Genomic DNA, 19,260 nt, shown 5'->3' on the forward strand with positions numbered 1-19,260 from the left:
ATAGGGTATAGACGAATATATATATATATAATAGGCGAATGACATGTAAATTCAATAACATGTACAATGCTGATCAAGAAGTTATATCTTACTTCTTTATAAATATATTTCAATAAACCTTTAATGTGTCGTTATATGCTATAACTGGTTGATATTTAAACTAAAATACACTACAGTAGCAGAACCCTCATACTTAAGTTTAGAAATCTTACAAATCAATGTCTAGCCCATTTAAATACCCATAAATCCCTCATCTTATAGTTATATTATCCTAGTTCATGAAATTAATTAAATTTATGTGGTATAACATGTTTATACTAAGTTTGATAAAACTGAACGAAAGGAGGTATTTAACTATTTCACGTCAAATATTACTAAAATAAGGCGATTAGGGACTTTAAAAGAGTTGCAGGTCGAGTCTCAAAGTCATTGATTCTTTTGGCTGTTGTTTGACTGTTGAGGAGTGAAGATCATTACCGATCAATAATTGGCTTTTCAAGCCAAAACTCTACCAATTATTCATGATTTGTGAATTTGTCTCCTTAATACCAAATTCTATCGAAACCTGAATAACCGAGGGTATAAATAGAACCGCAGGAGCCTCTCAGTCATTGAGTCTTCGACTGTTGAGGAGTGAGGATCATTATACTACCTTTTCAACCAAACAAAAACCCTACCAATTATTCATCATTTGTAAATTCGTCTCTTTAATACCACATTTTATCAAAATCTGAATAACCGAGGGTATAAATAGAGTCGCAGGAGTCCCTCAGTCATTAAGTCTTCGACTGCCGAGGAGTGAAGATCATTTGCACTACAGTTTCTGTACTACCAATATTAGATCGTTTGAGGATTTATCTTTTTAATAGTTTTTGAATAGTTTTTTGTATTTACATTACTTTTGTCTTTTTATGAAATTTTGTTAGAAAATTGTTTTTATTTGCAGAAAAACAGAATTATTGAAAAAAACATGAAGAGAAAAACTTGTGACAAGTGTAAAAAGACTATTTCATCAAAAAACTTTTCGCGTCACTTGAAAAAATGTTTCGGGGAACAAGTAAACACCATCGAACCCCAGAGGCCATGTGATTTTTGTGGAACATTGATTACACTATCACATAGGACACGTCATCTTAAGCGTTGCAGAGTGAAAAGTGAAAGTGAATATGCACCAGCTCCAAAGAAACTACGTCCAGCGGATACACAACCATCGACCAGCATCACCCAACCTACTGCCAGCTCCAATATTGATAACATCAGATCATCATTACTCATCGAGGACCCTAACAACGCTAAAACCAAAAATCCTAAACAAAGTTTGAAAATAATTGAAGTGGAAAAGGCGTTCAAGAACAGGATGAAAACATATTTAATTGAAAATAAATCACCCATTAAAGATACAAAGCAGTTTTTTCAACTTTCAAGAAACTTACTAAGTGATAAGGTGCGTGAAAACTTGCAAAAGCACAACATTAAAATAAACTTTGTACTCTTGACTGAATACAAAAAAATAAGTAACGATGAAGAAATTATGCAAGAAATGAACTTCAAAACAAAAAACGTAACGTTATATCCTACTGATGACATCGAAGAACAGCTGCGAAGAAAGGAGGAAAAGATTTTGAAAGAGATGGAGGAATTTCAATCGAAAGGGTCGGGCTGGACTCTAAGTAAAATTATTAACATTGAACTACGAATCAACCGCTATGTTCCTCTGAGAGGATCGTCCTACATCGATTTACCGACACCATTAAAACTAAAGAAAGCTATCATCAATATTCAAAACAACGACTATAAATGTTTCCTGTGGTCAGTGCTCGCAGCCATTCATCCAGTAGGGTTTAACGAGAACCCACATAGAGTACATAACTACAGACAATATGAACACGAGTTTGATAGTGTTCTACAAGGGATCGAATTTCCGATAGATTTAAACAATGTGAAGTTGTTTGAAAAGCGATCTGGGATATCTATCAATGTATACAGCTATGATGAAAAATTTACAGTGTTCCCCCTACTTACAACCAACGAAGAAAAGGAGCTACATGTAGACTTGCTTTACTTAAAAGACGGAAGAAATTCACATTATTGTCTAATTAATGACCTTAGTAGACTCGTGCGCTCACAAAAAACAAAACACGAGAATCGTATTTGGCTATGTAGGAGATGTTTATTACACTTTGGAACAGAAGATTTGTTGGAGATGCACAAGGAATATTGCAAAAAACATGAACCAGTAAAAATTATAATGCCGAATGAAGGAGAAGTATTGAAGTTTAAGGATTACAACAGAAGTATGAGAGTGCCATTCACAATATATGCTGACTTCGAATGTATGCTCAGCAAAATACAGTCTACCAGCAAAGAAGAAGAAGACACGACAGGATCGTACACGAAGAAATACCAGAAACATGATGCAATTAGTTTTTCTTATTATATAGTAAATGAAGAACACAATTATGGAACGCCAGTAACATACTTTGGCGAGGATGCACCCCGCATGTTTGTAGATAGGATGCTCGAAGAGACGAAGAAAATACGACATCTATATTCTAAAGAAGCTGTCAAACCCATGATACTTTCAGAGGAGAATCTTACTACTATTTCAATGGCTACTCAATGTCACATTTGTGGAGGAGAGTTTACAACACAAGATCCATTAGTTAGGGATCATGATCATCTGTCAGGAAAATTCAGAGGTCCTGCACACAATAGCTGTAACTTAAACTTTAAAAAACCATCATTTATCCCAATATTTATCCATAACCTTTCTGGTTACGATACTCATATATTTATTAAAATGTTTGGATTAAACAATGAGACCATCGATGTTATCCCTAACAACGAAGAACGATATATTTCATATACTATTCATGTGAAAGGAGGTATTGATCTGAGATTCGTAGATTCATTGAAATTCATGTCGAGTAGCTTGGGGGAACTAGTCAAAAACTTGACACCCTCTCAGTTCAAACATACATCAAAATACTACTCAGGTAAACAGCTACAACTCCTGCTTCAAAAGGGTGTGTATCCATATGATGCAATGGACTCATTAGATAAATATGAGCGTACATCATTACTACCAAAAACGGACTTTTACAACAAGTTGACCATGTCTGAAATTAAAGAAGAAGATTACCAGCATGCAAGTGAGGTATGGAGGACTTTTGAGATAAAGAATATGAAGGAATATACTCTCTTGTACAACAAGTCAGATGTATTGCAGTTAGCCGACGTCATGGAAAATTTTAGGAATGTGTGTATGCAGACCTACAAGCTCGACCCTGCATGGTATTATACAGCTCCCGGACTAGCGTGGAGTGCCATGTTCAAGACTACCAGGATAGAACTAGAACTTTTAACTGATTACAACATGATTTTGATGATTGGCAACGGAATTCGGGGAGGTCTATCACAAGTTTCAAACCGCTACGCAGCCGCCAACAATAAATATATGGATGAGAATAATTATGATAAAGATACTCCTTCATCATACCTAACATATCTTGATGCCAACAACTTATATGGATGGGCAATGTGCCAACACATGCCATATGCAGAATTCAAATGGGTTGAAGATGCCCACCTTATTGACGTAACAAAGGTTCCCGATGATAGTGACATTGGATATATCTTAGAAGTGGACTTGGAGTATCCAAAAGAATTGCACGATCTACACTCTGATTTCCCCCTAGCACCTGAACGCCGAATTCCTCCAGGATCCAGACAAGAGAAATTGCTAGCAACATTATACGATAAAGAAAAATACGTCACACACTACAGAAACCTAAAACAATATATGTCTCTCGGTTTGAAAGTAAAGAAAATCCATAGAGCAATCAGCTTTAAACAAAAGAACTGGCTCAAACCCTACATAGATTTGAATACCAACAAGAGAACAAGTGCTACAAATCAATTTGACAAGGACTTTTACAAACTAATGAATAATAGTGTTTTTGGAAAGACGATGGAAAATGTTAGAAATCGAGTAGACATCCGGTTGGCAACGAAAGAAAAACAAGTAGACAAGTGGTTGGCACAACCCAACTTCAAGAGGAGAACGATTTTTACAGATCAACTGGCAGCTCTCCATATGAGTAAAACAAAACTGTTATTTAACAAACCTATTTATTTGGGTATGAGTATCTTAGATATATCAAAGACGCTAATGTACGATTTCCACTACAATGTAATAAAAGCTCGATACAAGGACAAAGCTCAATTACAATATACTGATACAGACAGTCTGACCTATCACATACAAACCGAGGATTTCTATGATGACATGAAGAAGATGATAAATTACTTTGACACTAGCGATTATCCACCAAATCACCCCTGCTTCAGCACCACAAACAAGAAGGTTATTGGAAAATTCAAAGATGAACTCAAAGGAAAAATCATGTATGAACACGCAGGGTTAAGATCAAAGATGTATGCAAGCAGATCTGAAGATGAACATCTCATAAAAAGATGTAAAGGTATAACCAAATCAGTAGTGGAAAATACCATATCTTTTCAAGACTATAAGGACTGTTTAAAAACACGTGTTGACCGGTATTGCAAGATGAATATGATAAGAAGCTACAAGCATGATTTATACAGTGTTGAGCTAAACAAGATTGCATTATCAGCTAATGATGATAAAAGATACATCTTATCCAATGGGATAAGCTCCTTACCGTGGGGACACTCAAAAATCCCACAAGAAGAGTTCGTAGAGATGGAAGAAGAACACTCACTTTCGACAGACTAAGCTTGAAGTAATTTTGCATAAGGGGGGTCTCCATAGCACAGGGTTATTTGGTCTAGACCTGTGTGAACCTCTTCCCCCCAATAAATAACTGGAATTATTAATAAAAAAGAAGAAAATGTATATGAGAAAAATTTAAAAAAGAAGAAAAACAAGAAAAAATGAAAAAATAATAAAAGAAGAAAAAGAGGGACCTCTAGCATGGTGGTGAGGTTGACGTTTCTCTAGAGGCTTTTTAACTAACGAACCACCGACCAATAAACACAACAGGAAGTGTGTTTTTTTCTGAATTACTAAAACTTACAGTTTGGGATTTAAGATCTTAATTCTAAGCTTTTTTGTGTTAAGTTTACTATAACAAAATGGGTGTGAAGAATGAAGGATGTATTACTAAACTCCGCCATAGACACGATACTTCTAGCAATACCCCCACCGCAGCAAACCTGCATGCTTAGCGAATTTCCATTTACCTGATTGGATTTACACTAAAATGTATCCTTAAAATTATCACATTTATTACCTATTTAAATTGGATGATTTAAACGAATTCTTAGGTTTGCTGCAACAGGGAAGGTGAAAGAGTGTTATAATTTTATTTTTTATTAATAGTTTAGTACTAAATGAATGCATTTTCCAAATTTGATCAAAATATGTTCATAAACATGCAAACTATAACATTTGGCTTTTTCTCCCTATAAATAACATAAGAATTATAAATTTAAACATTTTTGGACTTTTCTCCGTAACCAATAGGTGCATTATAATGCTTTAATATACTAAATTATTAGTTTTTAAGCTCTACAAAATGGTTTGGAAAGAAATTTTGAAATTTTGGGTTTTTAGGGTCAAAAATAGGAAAACCTATTTTTACAACATATCTGCTATATTACCAGAAGAAAAACATTTTGGTGATTGGTAAGGATCGAACCCATGAACCTCTGGCTCATACACAGTCAACTGTTAAGAAAAAACATTATTCAGATAATATATCATCCCACGAAAACATAACATCTATGAAATGTCCATTTAACATTTAACAATTGGTGGCCTTTAGAAAGGCCGTTTTTAAGCTCCGTTTAAGTTTAAGTTCCGTTTAAATCTTTTTTCAACCGTTTTTAACAGCGGATACCATAATTATCATTTGTTTGACATTTGTAACGGACTACAACATATAGATATATTAAATAGAATAAAAGTATAATGTTTTTAAGTATATTACACACTCTGTACATATGTACATTAGGAAATTGAGGTTGTCATTTACCACTATAAACGCAGGACCTGTAACTGGCATCGTGGCCCAATGGATATGACTTCAACCCCTCATCTAGGAGACCGGGGTTCGATACCCAGTCGAGGCACACTTTTTATTCATAATTTAATTTAACAAATAAACAAATATAGTTTAATAATTGATTTAATAAACAAAGGTACCTACGTATAAGTACGTAATGTAACGTTATGGCGGGAAAGCAGACAACCTACGTATGCAGTACATTAAGTAAGGTTAGTACGTACACACTACATACTAAACCACACCCGCATACCACCTGCCCCCACATCTCAACCAATAACTCACCTCGCCCAAAGAGGGTCCTCTTCGGGCGATGTAGAACCCCCGTATTCCCTCTACTTCCCCGTTACTAATAACCGTAAAAAAGACACTTCGAGATATACTAAATTATTTGTTTTTTTAGCTCTTTAAAAAGGTCTAGAGAGAAATTGAGAAATTTTGTGTTTTGAGGTTTAAAAAAATGAGAAAACCATTTTTCCCATAAAAGCCCCCGTAAAACCCCGTTCCTATGGTCCGATCATGCTGGTTCGCGAACTCATTCAAGTTTATCCCGCCTTCATCAAAAACAGACAAAAATTACTCAAGTTATCGCGTTCACGGACGTATATACATAAATCTATATATATATATATACATAGATAGATCCTTATATATAATTCTATAAGGCAAAGTTTTTACCAGAAAATTGTGGACGTCTGGTAAGTCGCAGAAAATTGGGAGACGTATTAATTTTACGTTATATAATGTTTTCTTAAATTGTTTAATTAAATTAAAGGTCTTGACCCCCAGGGACTCGGGAAAAAAGCAGAAATCAACAAGGTATTTTTTTACATTATTTATTTTACAATCTTTTCAAGTTGAACAATAAGCAAATGATATAAATGATACAACATTAACTTGAAGAACATGATTGACCACTGTCAACACTAGCTAACAAAGAGAATTTTGATAACACTTATACTGCGTATACTTCAAGTTGGCCGATGGACCCGGGACTACCTGTGGCTACCCCTATAATCCCTCGCAGTGTTCGCCGGAGCAGCCCGATGTCTAGGCGATGAGTCACCTACTGGCTGTGTTTATACAATGGTAAAACTTTTTAACAGAGTAATAATTTTACATTTTCAAAAGTGTATTTGAAATCTGCTAAAAAAAGTTATGAAAAATGATATAAAACTCGACCTGAACAAAAGGAGTTAGACAAGTTATAAGCTGTAAATCAATAGTAAAAGGTTAAGTTCGGGACTGTTTGGGTAAAATTAAATTTACCGTAGAATTTGTTAATAGTACATCTTTTTTAATGAGATATAATAAGCCTAATACGAATTACAATAACAATCAGTCAAAACGTTATATATACAACATGCTATATACTGTACAATGCAAAATACTATACAAAACAAATCATACACATCAATAAAAAAAAAAAAAATACTGTACAACAAATTATTAACTATTAAACCAAATTAAATCTTCAGTGGTCTGTAATTGCTTCTGATAGTTTCACTGGCAAGGTCTTCTTAAATATGGATTCTTGTGTTCTCTCTGCAAGAGAAAAAGGTAATTAAGTAAATAAGTAAGTAAAAAGTAGCTTACGATTTGTTTGTAAACAAATTGACTGACGAAAAATTGAAAACCATTTATTTAATTTGAGCAAAGTTGTCAGCTGAAAGATTCAATTATGCTAGAAAAACATCTTTTCTAACTTCTTAGTAAAATAAAATAGAATTAAGCTTAAAAAAACAGATTATACACGGTATTTTATGATAACTATAATTTTTATAAATTAATAATAATACGTTTGTTTACAATCTAGTATTTTAATAAGTAGAAGTTTTATAGTTTTAAATATTAAAATAATTCCATTTATTAAAACTGACCCCACAAAACTGATAAATACTGTTTTTTGTTTTTTTTATATATAAGGGAAATAACTTACTCATTCAAGCTGTGCGACTCCCAAGTCGTCGTCCTCATCGCTGTCCCAGTCGCTGTCATCCACATCCGAGTCCCCTGGAGCCAGGTTAATGATTAGTTCCTGCACACTGGTATCGTCGAGACCTTCACTAAGCCAATCGTTGTCCATTTCAGTCTTCACGTGCTTGACACATTTTTCCCAGGTTTCGGGGGGATAGGAGTTCACAGCTTCCATGAAGAGTGCCTGAACGTCTGACAACTTGAATGTGGTGTTCTTTGATGCTACGTACCGCTTCAAATGGCCCCATACCATTTCAATGGGGTTATAATTACAATGATATGGTGGAAGTCTGATTACTCTAAATCCTAGGTCAGCAGCTTTGTTGTCAATAACATAGGAAGTAAGCTGGGGCTTATGAAGTTTGATGAGATTGTAGAGTTCAGGCTTACGCATATCTGGAGTAAATGGAATTCCACGGTTATGCAACCAGTCAATGTACTCCCCTTTTCTAGACGATGTTGTTGGTGCTGGATTATCCACCCGGGAATGATAGGGGGCATTGTCCATTACTATGGTAGAGCCAGCTGGGATTGATTTTAACAACACCTCAAAAAACCAGCCTTCAAAAACTTCGTGGTTCATCTCCTCGTGGAAATCAACTGTCTTTTTTGATTCAAAAATCAATGGTGGTGAGTTTATCCAACCATTGTATCCTCCTGCGTGGCATATTATGAGTCTTTTCCCTTTTCCGAGCGGAGCATTTAAGTTGCAATCAGACATGTCGTCCGTCCATCCCACCTCCTTTGTTGAGTTGGCGTTAAGCCACGTTTCATCAAGGAAAATTACATTTTTCATATCAACATTTTTCATTTTTCTTAAAAATCTACACCTAGATAAAGCAATACTAGGTTTTTCCATTAGCAGTTTTCTTTTGTTGAGCTTTTTCCAGCGGAAACCAAGGTTTTTCAACAATTTGGATAACGTTCGTATTGAGCCACTGAATAGACTTGCCTCATGAAGTGTGACCTGAAGTTTTCGGAGCGTTGGTACCTCTTTGCGTTTGTAATAATTTACCACGTGCCGACGAATCGCAGTTCTGTCAAAATCGTCCATGAGCGAGAACCGTGACTGCTTGTGCTTTTTCTTTTTTGGCGTTTGAAGTACAGGAGTCGAGTGGTTACATACAGCTACAGCTTCTTGTTCAGTTTCTTCTGCTAAGTCCAGTTGAATGTCATTAGAATTAGATGTATCAGCACCAACACTAACACTTTTCAACTCCGCCTTTATTCTTCCCACGGTCCGTATCGACACCTGACACGCTTCGGACACTCTTTCTTTACGTCTTTTAGCGACCCTTTGTTGTCGCGTTCTCGCTCGAAATACTGGAGGACAGACGCAATTATCGTTCTAGCTTGGGAATGATACACTTTACCCCGTTTCTCTGAAGGAGGCATTACATAAGAATTTACGGAGAACAAATTCTATTGACTACTTTTAAAATTATATTCACTAAACGTCCAGAAATGTAATTCTAAATAAGCGCAAAACACTAGCCGAATTTCACGTACTCACGATGTGCACCCCTCGACTGTCACTACACACACTGGTTATATATTTGCAGTTTTACTAAATGAGTCACAACCCCTCTTTTAGAAATAGTATGAATCATCTAGAAACAGACTTGTTTGCAGATTTTCTTGTTGATTAACTTTAGCATTGTAACACCCTTATCACATTAAATATTATTTTGTTTTGGTCGAGTTTTATATCATTTTTCATAACTTTTTTAGCAGATTTCAAATACACTTTTGAAAATGTAAAATTATTACTCTGTTAAAAAGTTTTACCATTGTATAAACACAGCCAGTAGGTGACTCATCGCCTAGACATCGGGCTGCTCCGGCGAACACTGCGAGGGATTATAGGGGTAGCCACAGGTAGTCCCGGGTCCATCGGCCAACTTGAAGTATACGCAGTATAGTCGAATCCGAATGGGAGGTCCAATATCGTCGATTCAGTCTGTAATGGTGTTGTGATTGTCCAATAAATTAAGTGCAAGATGATTTGAATGATTTTCCAATTTTATAATATTGTATTTTTCACTAAACATTGTAATTTCTTCTTTAAATGTTCGAATTTGAAGACCATTATGAAGTTTTCCGTTGGTAACAAATCAAGGAGCGTTGAACATTTTTACGTAATAATTTTGATTGGTAACGTTGAATAATTTCAATGTTTGAGTACTTGCTGATCCCCAAAGCTGAATACCATAAGACCAAATTGGTTTTAGGACTGTTTTGTACAGTAACAATTTATTTTGTGTACTAAGTTTTGATTTAGATCCAAGAAGGCAATTAAGTTTAATTGTTTTTAAATTTAGATGTTGTCCTTAGTCCAGATATGAGCCTTTCAATTAAGCTTTGCATCTAAGTGCATGCCCAAGTATTTTATTTCTGTTACTTGAGGGAGGTGAATATTGTTCATAGCTACTGGAGGACATGTAGCCAGATTTAGGGTAAAAGTAATGTTTGCTGATTTATTTCCATTAATTTTGAACTTCCATGTTTTAAACCAATGTGAAATTTCATCAAGATATAACCAATATAACGTAAAATTTGCTCCATAAGAATAGCATTAGACGCCATTTACTGCAGATTTTTGTTTTACTTCAAAACAGCTGATCGTGATTTATCATTAGCCAGTATGCAATATTATCATTTGGACTACTTATTTGCCAGTCAATTCTGCAATGTACTGTATATCATAGATAAAACCATATAAAACATACTCCCACTATATACAACCAGGGATAACTTTACATATAATAATTAAGACGATTTAGTTATTTTTGTTACGTCTTAGAATGTTGAAATAATTTATGTTAGGTACCGGTACTGTGAAATTTATCAAATCTATCTATTTTTATCTAAATTAGTTAAGCGTGTGATAAGTAGAAGAATCTTTGGAGTAGGCTAAAAAAGGATTGAACTTAGAAACAACAAATATCAAAGTCTTTTTCTTCGAATTTGAAGGTTATTGTTGTTTTGAAGGAATCAAGGAATGTTTAACATGAAATAACCACGACTAAATAATAAACGATTCAAGTATAATTGGGAAACCTCTGCTTTGTTTTGATTTCAAAATATATGGTAAAGATTTATTCTACACTTTCTTTGTAAATTTACTAATATTTTAAATTGGAGACTTATTGTAGTGTTTTCAATATTTTGTATGAAGTGGTATAACCTCAACGGCTACTCTTGGGAAATAACCTGGGAGTAAAGATGGAATAGGTTTGTACAGGAAATGTATTTGTAAGTACTATGGCAATTTCCAATGAAGAGAAAACAATATTTTTTGCAGATTTTGAACAGGGACTGTCCGTTGTACTAAGCAAAAAAGGTTAAAACAATATAGCCTAGCATGTATGATTTATAATAGTAAAGGGAGCATCCACGTATAACAGTAAAACCTAGAGGAAGTTTCTGTTTCTTTACGTGTCTTAAGCAAACCAAATATATGCATGTCAATGCTGATGAAAAGTATTTTCGTGATTGGTTTCAATAACTAGGTAATGGAACCCTAACCAGTAGCAAAAGAGTTAGGAAACAGGCGATGATTAGGTATACTGTATTTTGTTCGATAAAATATGTAAAGTCAATTGCCCGTTTAAGATGAATACCACCACATAAACTTACACTAATTGTAGTTTTTTTTATGTTAATCAGAACAAATCTAGGGTTAAGTTTGGCCAATGGAATGCCTTTACACTAATTTTGTTAAACCTTAACAAAAGGGGTATACACTTAGAAATATTAACTGGGTTGGGATGCTAATTTAGCAGTTTTGGCCAATAACTAAGCTTACCTCAACACACCTTTATTTGCCTTTTTATATTTGACGAAGACAATTTCCAAAATTCTAATAAGGGGAGCCTTTTTTATCACCATTAATCACAAAACCAAAGCTGCCTTGATAAACCAGTATTTGTTCACAAACAGAAACAATTATATGTTTGCTGCCTTTAGCAGAGTTAAACCTATGGAGTGATTTAAATTATTCATTGAAAATAACATCAACAAAAGCAAACAAAGACAAACAACAAACTGTTTTTTACACAAAAGAAATGGTGTATAGGGATATTAAATTCCAACACATAGATAACATATTTCTGAGTTTGTTTGAATATTAAAATAATTTGGTTTATATTATCGAGCTTCTTAGGTTCTTATGTCCCCACAAGCCACTAGTATAATCCATATATATACAACTTTGAACGAATGGTGTTTTGGCCTCTGGGGATATCAAAATTAAAAGTAAATCGGTCCCGGGCCTAGGTATTACCGTACCATCTACGGTAATAGGTAATAGCTACTTCCATATAGGGAAATTCGCTAAAAAAAGGTAGAAACAGAAAATTAGATTTTTATCTCTCATCTTTGAATTTTTGGGGTTTATACTTTTTTTGTGGTGCTGGTTAACAGTCACATGACTAGAATCATGTGAAACTATCAAACATCAATATGACATTAATAAATCGTCCACAGCTACTTAGCATTATCATTGACATCGACGCGTGCTGTTTTGGCTGTAGGTGTTATTACCGGGCATGTTCTGAATAATTAACAGATTTTTCAGTGATGCAGGTTGGTCCACAATTGCCCAGGTACTGAAAACGTCTTTCACAGAGAGGAAGTTGTGCATTAAACTGATTGCTGTTAGGAAAGTGTACAACAACAAAAGTACAAGTCTTAATGGAAATATTATACTTGAAATAAAATCAGACAAGTTGAAATTTGCTTGACTGCAGGCAGGTCAAGTACCTGATATTAGTGGATGCCTTTAGTAAGTGGGTGGAGGTGATACAGACAAAAACAACTACAAGTACATGGACAGTCCAAGAATTACGGAAAATCTTCTCAACTTTTGGGTTTCCTCACATCTTAGTTTCAGATAATGGAAGACAGTTTGTTTCTCAAGAGTTCAAAAACTTCATGAATGAATGTGGGATTATTCACAGAACAACGGCACCATACCATCCAAACTCAAACGGCCAGGCTGTAAGATACGTACAGACTGTCAAGAAGGCGAGGGAGGGAAATCCATGGAGGGAGAAAGGGGTACACTGCAAAATAAAATCCAAAGACTCTTAATGCAACTCAGGCAATCCCCGAATTCAACTGGTGCATCAGCATATCACCTCAAGTTTGGAAGGAGTGTACGAACAAACCTTGCAATAATTGTTCCAACATTAGAACCGAACAAATATCAGAAGAAGAAGAAGGGAGTCCAAGTCGGTATAAAAAGGAATTTCAAAGTTGGAGATAAAGTGCAAGCGCGGGAATATGTCAATGGTTCGTCCAAGTGGTATTCAGGCTATATAACTGAAAAGCAAGGACATTTAATGTACGTAGTTCAGCTGGAAGATGGACGAATAATAAGAAGACATGTTGACCAGCTGATTCTTCGTAAAGTGCCGCAGCACAGTAAATAGAGGAGGAGGTGTTACATATGTTTTATTTACATTTTATTTCTAACATGTGTCCAAATTATTATTTAGTTTACATGTTGAATTGTTTATGTTTACTTACATATTGTGATTAAAAAAAAACTTACTTTTTATTTTCTTATACAAAATGTGAACTTTTATTAGTAAAATTAGTGGAATTAATAATAAGAATTGGTCTAATCATCAGGACAGTACTGCGGATAGTCGCAGTATTCACTCGTGCGGACGTTAATCCACACCAGCGAGTATCGCATCCACAGTGCATGCCCATCCACAATTCGTGACCTAGTAGCTGGATTACAGGACGACGCCACCCGTCCCAGTCTATATAATCGCGCCACTCACCCTACACTCATCTCCATTCATACTTGGCTCAAACTACCTATCTTCGTACGGACGCCATTTCAAATACAAAAAGTATTTAATTGTGGTCCGATTTATATGAAGCTTGGTATGATTGTGTAGGTCTGGTCTGAAAAAAAATGTATGAGTTTGCTAACTGTCATGATCAGGAAATGGGAACGAGGTTGTGTGAGTGTGCTGTGAAATGTGAAGGTGAACTGATCTGATCAGATGACGATCGATCACGATTATTCACTCCCACTCGTCACCAACTACTAGACCAGACTAGAGAAAGAGAACTAGAGTAGAAGACCTTGGTAGAAGACACTGACACTAGAGACACAGTAGACAGGCACGTGGTGGGGACGTTGAGGGTAGCAGGTGGTGGCGGAGGGGTGAGCGATACCAGAACCATAGATAAAACATACTCCCTTGTGTTGGTTAGTCTATGCCAGAACCAACTAGTGCTGCGATCTATGTGGAATAATTTGGAATGAGTCGCCCGTGGTGGCCGTTTCCTAGCCAGCATAGCAGCCGTAGGGGCCTAGCGAACGATTTTTATTTCAGCACCAGTATTTTTGTATTTTTCATTTTTGATACAGACGAAATGAGAGTATTATATTGCTGTCATGAATTTTATAATTTATGGTGTCATGACTAATTAAATAATAAATGTCCATCCAAATCGTGTTCATGTACACATTTCCGGTAAATTTCCTAAAATGTTTAAAAACACACTGTCGTCGCTGGCTGGATGTGATGTGAACTCACTGAGCCGACAACTGCTGGGTCGGTATCAGGAGAGCAGAGTAGAGCAGCGGCACTTGTAGTAGTACTGTAACTGTAGTTAGTACGTACAAGCAATGGCTTACCAACAGCGTCTCACAAACACAAACTACTTGAACCGCTATCCAGTGTCCAGTGTCCATCGCGGTCGTGGATGAACTGGACGAGTCGCGAGAAGAAATCGAGCATGAATATGTCTTTTACCCAGTACCAGTTTAAAATATTTTTACGTCGGATCTTAGTAAACAAATTTTATTCGATAATTTATTAAATGTTATAGGGGTTTTGCTTTTTCGAATATCAAATATTCCTTTAAAAACCTCTATTAAATTGTAAACTTAAACAAGCGTTTTCATGCTATAATTATTTAAAGATTTCTTTAATTAAAAAAATAAAAAGCAAGACCCCTGTAGAATTGCATTCTCTTTCTAATTACACATCAAACGTAATTACATGTAAAACAATAACGGCGCTATATGGTTCAAAAGTCGCTTTTTGGTACTCTAATCCAATATGGCTGATACTGTCCACTCTTAAGGTATATTTTTACAACAAACAAGAATATATGGCATAATATACCTCTTACAATACAGGAAAATAAGAAAGAAGTTTACTCATCCAAAAATCAGTCCTGATATCTGCTTGGTTTGACCATCGATGTAATAATCGTAATACATGTAATGTAATGTAACATAATGTAATGTAATAATAATACTCTACGTCTATATATATGTGTCAGTTAGCGCGATAACTCGAGCAAAAAAGATCCGAATTTGATGAAATTTGGTAGAAACGTATAAACCTACGTTTATTCAAACGAGTTCGCGAACCAGCATGACCGGGGTGGGCTATTGGAACGGAGTTTTATGGAGTACAAATTTGTAACCAGAGAGCACAGAATATAAATCGAATAGAATAGAATATAAATTTCTAATCTGTGCTGTCTGGTATTAACGAAGGTTGACATGAAAAGTTTTTCAACAAAATATCAGGCATTGATTTCATAGCCTGACATGGAGATCTTACTCACGAATGAGGCTCAAAATCGAAACGGCAAATTTTCTTTGGAAGGGGGAAGGGCTTAAATCCTTTTATCTGAAATGGCGACCATACGAAATTAGGTATTATATATGGGCTAAGTATGAATGGGGATGAGTGTCGGATGTGTGGCTTAATCGTCTTATTACTTAACAAGGTGAATGCCAACTTGTCCTTTCTAAGACTAGACAGGACTGTTAATTAATATCCCATACAGCACAGCCATCGGCAACAAAAGAACGTACAATTTATAAAGGAATCCGAACCACAGTTTTGCCTTGATGTAATTTACGGGTTAGTCTAATTGTCAGGGTACTGTAGTACTAAGGACTGTGGAATAATACCAGGGAGTATTATTCCCTGGTGAGGAATATCGCATCCACAGATCATGCCTATATATTTCCAAAATTCTTGACCTCCAAGTAGCTGTATTACACACACACACACACACACACAGGACGACGCCACGGCAAACACCTACTCCACAAATGGCTAAACAAGGTTTTGAGGTTGCAAGAAGGTTGCTGTACAATAAAAAACAAATGAAAGTATTACAGTACAGGCAGCACTGAAATTTCACGATCGAAAACCTGTTTTCGCGGTCACTGTTTTAAAAACGAGGCCAAGGAAGTGCATTACAAATAATGAATGATCAATAAACAGCATTTTAGTAATTTTAATCTGTGATAGGTATTACAGAGTGCATGCTCTGCAACTAACATATATATAAACCTACGTTTGTTCATTTTGAAACGACGAAACTGAAAAAGAGTCTTACTACACGTCAAAACAGGTCCCTATAGTTAGTGATATAGATAGACCAACAGATAAAACGATAACTCGCCGATTTCGGTTTTAATGGTAGTTGGTATACACAACAATATTATAGTTTTCCATAGGGGGTTTCTCTCTCCTCCGATGAACACTACTGCACAATTTTATGTTAGAATTTGTCCAGTACCAGTCGTTGGTACCAGTACCACTACCAGCCGTTCGCAAACACGAAACGTCTATGGTAGAAACCTTGTCGAAAGCAGAATTAAAAGTGTATGCCGGTACAGCTTTTTAAACAAATTACCTATGAAGTTTGTACACTCAGCACAACTACTGTAAATTTTTTGTCAACAATTAAAGAAACGCCGCTTAATTTTACTTTACCGCGGCATTGAGCCGTATTAATAAAAAGAAGGATATGCTCAGAAGGAAAAGGTATGGAGCATAAGCATTTGCTTCTAGTAAAAGGTAAAAGTAAAAGCATATCCTTCAAACCGTATTAATAATGATTACCTTTTACTTCGAAGCAAATCCTTCTGCTTGGAAGTAAATGGGCCTTTAGGAACAACACATGTTAACACGTCTGATCCTGTCTATTTTTTTCTACTGATATCCCTCAAAGGCTTAGCTATGCCAACGCTGTGTAATGGTTTTGCATCCGGCTTTAAATTTAATCTTAACTAACTTAATTATAAAACCTAGAGTGTGTGGGCCGGAATTCTACCCATGGATTTGTCCCCGGAATCTTAACCCCTTTCCAGACATAGAATTTGGTTGATGATAATAATTAGTCGTGTACATAATCGAACGGTTTTGATACAAATTTAGTAGCCTATGTTGTAGCCCTTTAAATTCCGAACAAAATGGTACAAAATCCATTCCTGTAAAAATTACGATTCAAACATTATTGTAAATTATGTTATTTTCCCATTAAAAAACCATAAAATAAAACAAAATTGGATTATCTAAAAAATCCGGTTTTGATTTAACATAGTATCTTATGGTCCTTATCATTTTGCTGGTTTTTTTCTATTTTAGAAATTTTGATTTTTATTTGGAATTTTCCCATAAAATCCCATAAAATAACGGAAAAATCTGATTTAAAAAAAATGGCCCGAACGATTTTGATAAAAATTTAGTATGTTATAGTCGTTTCAAATCTGAACAAAATTGTACAAATCCAATTTCCGTATATTTACTCTCACCGCTTACACATGATAAAGGTTGTTGACAAACTTATGGGAGAAAGTATGTGTCAGAATGCTAATTCCGTTTATTATTATTATTTTTTTTTTTTTAAATGTTAATAGTTTATTATGAAATTAATGCAAATTTGATCAAAATATGCTCATAAACAAGAAAACTACAACAGTTTACAATTTACTCCATAAGAAATCATGGGAATTTTAAATTAACAATTTTTTTAAATTTTCTCCGTAGTCATTAGGCGCATAATAACGCTTCGATATGCTAAATTATATTTTTTTAACTCTACAAAATGGTTTGGAAAGAAGTTACAAAATTTTATTTTTTTAGGGTAAAAAAATGTTAAAATCCAATTTTTACCCCATAAAACCCCCCATAAGCCCCCGTTTCCATAGTCCGATTATGCTTATTCGCAAACCCCTTTAAATAAACGTAGATTTACACGTTTGTACAAAATTTTATCAAAACCTGATAATTTTTGATAATTATCGCGCCAACGAACACATATGCATTTGAACAGAGTATTTCTTTATCTCTGGGTACCTCAAAACAAAAAGTAAATCGGTCCTGGGTCTAGGTCTTACCATGAGACCTACCTACGGTGATAGCTTATTCCCTATATGGGAAGTTCGCATAAATTTACCATTACACAAAACCACCATACACCTTTTACTTAAAAGTATAATCTGCTACTGATCAGATGCATAATTTTTGAAGGATTTACTTCAAAGAAAAAGTAAATGGCGAGTTTTATTAATAACCATTTACTTAAGTAATGAGCAAAACCTCAACTTTCTATAGATTACCTTTTCCTTGTAAAGTAAAAGGTTTTGCTTTAGTTTTTATTAATACAGATAGAAGGATTTGCTCGAATTTTCGCAAGTAAAAGGATTACCTCATCTTTATTAATACGGCTCATTGAGCCGTATTAATAAAAAGAAGGATATGCTCAAAAGGAAAAGGTATGAAGCAAAAGCATTTGCTTCTAGTAAAAGGTAAAAGTAAAAGCATATCCTTCAAACCGTATTAATAATGATTACCTTTTACTTCCGAGCAAATCCTTCTGCTCGGAAGTAAATGGTTCTTTAGGAACATCACATGTTACACGTCTGATCCTGTCTATTTTTGTCTACTGATATCCCTTGAAGGCTTAGCTGTGCCAACTCCGTGTAATGGTTTTGCATCCGGCTTTGAATTTAACCATAACAAACTAAATTATAAAATCTAGTGGGCCGGAATTTTACCCCGGATTTTACCCCCAGAATCTTAACCCCTTTTCTAGACATAGAATTTGGTTGATGACAATAGTTAGTAGGGTACAAGTACATAATAAATTTGTTTATAGAAATCATCATATTATACCATAGATTATACATATTTTCCAAAACAGTACTGTATAACCACAGGTACCCTCGCCGCAGCTGCAGACTAAACAAATTTCCTTTTACCTGGCTGGATTTCTTCTAAAATATTACCTGAAAATTGTCAGATTTATTTCCTTTTTAAATAATATTAATTTTAATGAGTAACTAGGTTTGCTGATTCAAGGAAGGTATTGAGGTGTGTTTTTATTGAAATATTAGCTTAGTAGGAGGTAACAAATATACTCCCGCCACAGCAAATCTGCAGCCTAAGTA

The 19,260-nt window shown here is 35.0% G+C and overlaps 2 protein-coding genes across 2 annotated transcripts; one reads left to right on the top strand and one right to left on the bottom strand.

The window, feature by feature from the left end:
* The first annotated feature begins 970 nt into the window (after positions 1-970).
* On the top strand, positions 971-4,759 carry LOC128992886 (uncharacterized). Its single transcript, XM_054416631.1, has one exon. The coding sequence runs from the start codon at positions 971-973 to the stop codon at positions 4,757-4,759; it is 3,789 nt and encodes a 1,262-aa protein (XP_054272606.1).
* Positions 4,760-7,989: 3,230 nt separating this feature from the next.
* On the bottom strand, positions 7,990-8,823 carry LOC128992887 (uncharacterized). The gene has a single exon (XM_054416632.1). It carries the CDS (start codon positions 8,821-8,823, stop codon positions 7,990-7,992), a length of 834 nt encoding a protein of 277 aa, XP_054272607.1.
* Positions 8,824-19,260: the final 10,437 nt, after the last annotated feature.

The sequence above is a fragment of the Macrosteles quadrilineatus genome, unplaced genomic scaffold (genome assembly GCF_028750875.1).
Source record: "Macrosteles quadrilineatus isolate MER2022 unplaced genomic scaffold, UCM_ALF_1.0 Scaffold_4__1_contigs__length_99947679, whole genome shotgun sequence".
NCBI lineage: Eukaryota > Metazoa > Arthropoda > Insecta > Hemiptera > Cicadellidae > Macrosteles > Macrosteles quadrilineatus.

Bases quoted from the DNA above. Each gene is read 5' to 3' on its own strand.
- LOC128992886 (XM_054416631.1), top strand. From the start codon at position 971: ATGAAGAGAAAAACTTGTGACAAGTGTAAAAAGACTATTTCATCAAAA.
- LOC128992887 (XM_054416632.1), bottom strand. From the start codon at position 8,823: ATGAAAAATGTAATTTTCCTTGATGAAACGTGGCTTAACGCCAACTCA.